At 43.6% G+C, this 5603-nt stretch overlaps 1 protein-coding gene across 1 annotated transcript; it reads right to left on the bottom strand.

Moving 5' to 3' along the window:
- Positions 1-494: 494 nt before the first annotated feature.
- On the bottom strand, positions 495-2467 carry LOC116781381. The gene is made up of 2 exons (XM_032677058.1): positions 1079-2467; positions 495-670 (listed from the first exon to the last, which is right to left on the bottom strand). Exons 1-2 carry the CDS (start codon positions 2452-2454, stop codon positions 574-576), a joined length of 1473 nt encoding a protein of 490 aa, XP_032532949.1. The 5' UTR covers positions 2455-2467; the 3' UTR covers positions 495-573.
- Positions 2468-5603: the final 3136 nt, after the last annotated feature.

Here is a 5603-nt window from a genome sequence, read left to right as displayed (position 1 = left end):
AAGGCTTTCTTATGTTCTCTTTGGGCCTAAATTTAGTTCTATTTGTTAAATTTAACCAAATATGAAATTCAATGCCTTTCAAGGCAGAAGGCTAATGTATATAATACATATTTGTATGATTTCAAATATGCATGAATACTTGTACTAACTCCCAGGTTATATTTCATTGAGTTTAGATATTTAAAAAGACAAAATACACTTGGCAAAAATTAAACTAACAATACATCTCAGAAAAACTACACAAACAAGTTAACAATTCTTAATACAAGTAATTTTGGGAGTAGGGGAACACAAACACAATGTTTATGGTAGGTTCAAAATTATTAGGATCATAACATTTTTAAGATAAAACACATGTAAAAAACCAATGTGGTAAAAAAAAAACCAAAACAGTATAACTCTTCAGTTCTGTTGTCACTTCATGCTCTCATAGGATAATGAGAACTAATGATAGCAGCGGTAGAAGGCTTTATCAGTCTCATGTGGTGGGATCTCTTCTGCTGGTAGGTTTCTGCAAAAAAAAAGAAATCTGGCCCACTACGGACCCATTATTAAAAAGAAGGAACTATCTATTTATCCAACTCCTTTTCTTATCTGGCATAATGTCACTAGGGCAGTAATAATAGAGAAGTTTGGAGCATGTTTTCTCCAAAAAACAAATAAACTCAGAGCATGCTGGAGCTCCTTTTTACTTCTCAGCATCTTTATTTGTTCTAGGGTGGCCAAGGTGTCAGGGGGAATACACACTGCTAATTTTCCTGTGGGAATTTGAAGTCTCAGACTTTCCAAATGGGTGATAGTAGTTGTCTGAGTCTGGTCCCCTGTGGTGACATCAGCAATCTGGGCAATCAGTTCAGCTTTGTTATGTACAGCAGCTATTTGTGAGCCAGTGTCAGCATCGAGGTAACTCACTGGCAGCTGCCACTGCCCATTAGGTTTATGGACAGACCGTACTGTCCATGGTGCCTGGAATTCTGCAATTTCTGGGGTAATTTTTTCACGTGTTCCTAAAGGGAGTGGGTGGGGGTTTACATTTGTTATTTTAGAAGGAGGCAGACTTGGAACAGTTTGTAACAGACGGACAGAGGGGGGTGGGAGACCAAACACCCATTCTCTCCCTCTGGTGTCTGTCCAGGCCTTCCCCTTTAGCAGATCTAACCCCAGGATGTTAGCTGGTAATGGCCCCACAATCATGATAGTTTCTGTGGCTGTCTCATTTCCAGGTAACCAGCATTTCACTCGAGCAGTGTATTGGGGGTGGGATTTGCCAAAAGCGTCAGTTACCCATATCTTTTTTTTGTCTGGTTTAATGCCACACTGAGTAGCAGCTTCAGTTTGGAGTGCTGAGACCTGAGCACCAGTGTCTACCACGAATGTAACCAAAGATTTAAAAGGGCCGAGAGGAAAAGTGACTACTATATCTCCCTGGTTGTTTTCTGTAAGCTTTCTCTCATAAACCCACTGACTATTTTTTGGCTTATTTACTTGAGAGCAGTAAGTCCAGTTTCTTGACTCAGAACTGGTCAAACTGGTTAGTCCGGTTTCTGGAGAGGCTGAGGGGATCACAGTGTTGGACTCCTTAGGGGGACTGTCCCTAGGGGGTGACTTGTGCTCTTTTATCTTATCCCAGTGCTTTATCAAGTATTCCAAATTAGCAGTGGGTAATTTATCCATCACTTCTCGAGGGATTCCTTTTGCAACACCTTCTACCCACAAACTGTATCTCTTTCTCCTGCTAGATGACACATTTTGTTGACAAATACCTGGTGGGGCAGGTTTTTGGACCTTCCCTGCCCTCCTGCAGTGTATTCTCTGACCACTGGTACCAGAGAGCCCCAGTTGCTGACCAGTAGCTATTAATTCTTGGGCTATCTCCAACCAGGTTATTCCTGATGGAGCACCCCTTCTTCTAGGTCTGGGGGTTGCCTTTATGCGCTCCTGTAATTGTTTAGCATAAACTTTTAGTGCATCAGGCAGACCTCGAATTAAGACTGGAAATCTCTGTGGATCCGCCTCGAGTTCCATTGGGGAATTTCGTTGTGGGTCTAATAATTTTGTATGCATTAATTGGAGACATGCGGTTTTTTGTACACTTTTTACAATGTGGCCAATTGTGGGTGTTTTAATCGTGTAAGGATCTCCCCTTTCTATAGGGTCTAACCCGCCTGCCCAGTAGGCAGCTCTCTGGGTCAAGGACCACGGGGCTCGGTTATCATTTGTGGTCAGGAAGACCCCTGGGCCCCAAAATCCTCTGGCCTCATCTTCACTCAACAAAATTCGATCCCCCCCGGTAAGGGACACTCTCCACACATATTCAGTCTCTGATTCACTGGCCTTACGGCTGTATTTTTCCTGAATTTTGGCCAGTGCCTCCCCCGTGTACGGGGTAATTCGTGTGGTAGTTTGCCGATCTGCCCCCTGGCCAGTGGTTTCAGTTTTAATGAGGGGACGCATATGTATTACCTCGTCCTCCAGGCAACTTTGCTTCAACTCTTCTAATTCCCCAGAGGGGTACAGGGATTTGTTAACATCCACTGGTTTAGGGTATTTTAAATTAATATCTCGCAATTCACAATTTTTCATTTCCAGTATCCTTTTAAGCCTTTCATTTTGTTCCTCCTCATCTTGTAGGGCTGACCGAAGCAATGAGTTTATCTCTCTCTCCCTCTGCAGTGCCTGACGCTCAGCAGTTAACTGCAGGCGTTCTTTTCCTAATTGCTCCTGTAATGCCTTCAATGACTCTTGAAGAGATCTTATCACCTCACCGGTAGATTTTTGAATAGCCTCTTTTTCTAGCTGGTCCTGCAAAGTTCTCATTGACTCTTGGAAAGATTTTATCACTTCACTTACAGATTTCTGAATAGCTGATTTTTGCTTTTGCACTGCTCTAAGGAACACGCCTAAGACAGTACCCACAAAAAACAGTTCTAAACCAAGGATAACTATCAGGAGGGAATAATCCCCATATAACTCAACCTGGGGCGTCATCCCCTTTGTTTCAGTCATTAACCCAGCTTAGGTTAATGTCTTTCTCCCCCTTAACCCTCTGAGGGCTGGTTTGACTCTCTCCTGGAAAACCTTTCAACAGGCCCAGGTACCAGAGAACCTTTCAACAGGTCCAGGCCACACCAGGAAACCTTTCAACAGGTCTGATGTGCCCGGGTCACACCGAGAGGAGAAAAATTCTCACTATAATTTTACAGCGAAGGGATAGTCACCATTTGACTCGCCCTCGGTACCAGTTTTAGACTACACCGATTACTCCACCGCATCCAAAGGATCCTGCCGACTACGCCAAAAATGTTACGACCCGCCCCAGGAAATGGGGGGGTGGGGGTAACTCTGTTTTTTATCAATAATTCCCTGGGGTGGATTAAAGTGAAACGACACTAAATAATCGGTGTCTGAAAACATATACTGGCAAGGTTTATTTTAACAATTCTGTATCAACAGGCATGCTAGTAGTTTGGGTGCTGTCATACAACAATGTGATACAGAGATAACCTTTGGGGGCGAAGAAATGCATAGGGGAGAGAAAAAAAAACCCAGGATGACAGTAAGGGAAAGTAAGAGAAAGAAAAGCTGAGGGTGGACAGATGTATATAGTCACCGCCCACGTGGTCCAACGATGCTTCCATGTCTGAAGTGGTGGCCTTGATCCGCTGGGGGTGAAGGAAGGAAGCCCCACACTCAAGAAGTTGTGAGTTATATCCATGGTCAGTGTCACAGGCCGTGCCTCGAGCCTCCAAACATCTCCGGGTCTGTACTGAGGGTTTTTTTTGTGCTTTGCCTGGTTCTCGCCTTTCCAAATTAGCAGAGGGAGGGAGGGGCCTGGTTGTTCAGCAGAGGTATCAGCTGGGCTTCTTGCCTTTTCAGGATTTCACACCTTCAGCACTGGAGGGAGGGAGGGGCCCAATTGCTCATCAGAGGTATCATGCAAGTCAAAAGCCTGTAAAAGTCTCCTAGAATGCATAAATCATTAACCATTTCAGTCTCTGACAACCCCCTGCACACGTCCCAGAGCATCAGATAGGGAAGAGAAGACGTCAAAGAGGAAGGAATCCAAACATTTGTTGTGACTTTCTTCACCTCCTCCCCTTTCTGAGTTAGAAGGAATGGTTATTAGACAACTTCCATTTGCAGTAGTGCCCAAGTAGACTCTTTCTGATCACTTTTGGGGAGGGAATTTTTGTTTCCGAGGTGGAAAGAGAGAGTTTCTCCCTTTGTGAAGAGAGTGAGGAAGTGGGCTGGTTGTGAAACCAGAAAGTGGGGCTGGTTTGGTGGGGAGGGTTCAAGACTTTCCTTGTTTAGCATTGCCTGACTTTGGAATGCATTTTAATTTCTAAAGCACAATATATGCAATTCTATTTATTAAGTCTGTAGTTGCAATGTGAATAGAAAATGTTATTGCTGTGTAGTAGCAAACAAAGTTGAGGTTTACAGGTAGACAAGTGTCTTTACAGTCAGTGTCTTAGTTCCTGCAGGGTGTTAATGCCAGGGGTGGTCACACAGTGCCCACAGGATGTGTTCAGGTCTCTGCTGGGGTGGAAACAGTGGGGAACTGTCCTCAGAGGTCCTAAATTGCTGTGGAATAGTTGGAGTGCAGGGTTAGAGCAGCTTTATCCCCTCAAATGTGCAGAGGAAGCTGCTGCCCCTGCAGGGACCTGCCCAGAGCCCGGATTGAGTTCCCCCTGGGAGATCCCTGGGCAGAAATGGGCTGTCTTAGTTAATGTTCTCCAAAGGAGTGTGAAATTGCACTCTCAATCCCAGCTGGAAAGAAAAATTCCCCTGCTTCCACATGTCCTGAGCACTCCAGACTGGAGTTCCTGTACCTTTTGGTTTTTTCTTGGGAATTCAATGGACAGAGGAAAACACAGAAGTGTCCCCAAAGCAGAGAGAAGCTCTGGGGCCACAGCACCTGCTCCCCCCTCTTCTCATCCCTTCAGGAGATGAAGAAATTGCCCTGTTTCCCCTCACTGTACTCTACAAATCCTCCTGGAAAGCATGGGCATAATCCCATTTGCCAGCCAGATCCACTTTGGGCTGCCTAAAGTTGCTGTAAAAGCATCTTGCCTGGGGCCAAGTGGCCCTTTCACACTTGCTTTACCTGTGGAAAAAAAGCAGAGAAAGCTGTTTTTTGTGTGGGCACCGTTCACATCTCAGTGTTTGTGATCTTGGGAATCCTCACGAACCTGGAATAATTTCAGATTATCTGTTGTCTAAAGATTTGTACCTGAAGATTGTTTTGATCTGTGTTTAAATCTTCCTTGAAAATACAACCGATAGAAAACAATGTAAAAAAAGGAAAAAGAAAAACAAAAAGGCAATACGAAGTAAAAAAAGGGAGGGAAAAAGAGAAAAAAGAGAAAGAAAGAGAAAAAAAGACAGAAAAAACAGGGAAAAATGAGACAAATAATAAAAAAAGAAAGAAAAAAGAAAAAAGGGAGGAAAAGAGAAAAAGAGAAAGAAAAAAGAAAAAAGGGGAAAAAAGGAAACATAAAGAAAAAAGGAGAGGAAAAAATAAAGAGAAAAGAGAAGAAAAAAAAGACAGAAAAACAATAAAATCAAAAAAGTATTATCCTCACTCTGCTCACGTGTAAATG

Source organism: Chiroxiphia lanceolata (genome assembly GCF_009829145.1).
Source record: "Chiroxiphia lanceolata isolate bChiLan1 chromosome W unlocalized genomic scaffold, bChiLan1.pri scaffold_44_arrow_ctg1, whole genome shotgun sequence".
Lineage (NCBI taxonomy): Eukaryota > Metazoa > Chordata > Aves > Passeriformes > Pipridae > Chiroxiphia > Chiroxiphia lanceolata.
Note: the sequence above shows the minus strand (reverse complement) of the source record. Positions and strands in the feature narration are given on the sequence as shown.

Bases quoted from the DNA above. Each gene is read 5' to 3' on its own strand.
- LOC116781381 (XM_032677058.1), bottom strand. From the start codon at position 2,454: ATGCGTCCCCTCATTAAAACTGAAACCACTGGCCAGGGGGCAGATCGG. The intron at 671-1,078 runs TCTGTTACAAAC...GCTCCAGCATGC, and splicing joins CTCCCACCCCCCTCTGTCCG to TCTGAGTTTATTTGTTTTTT.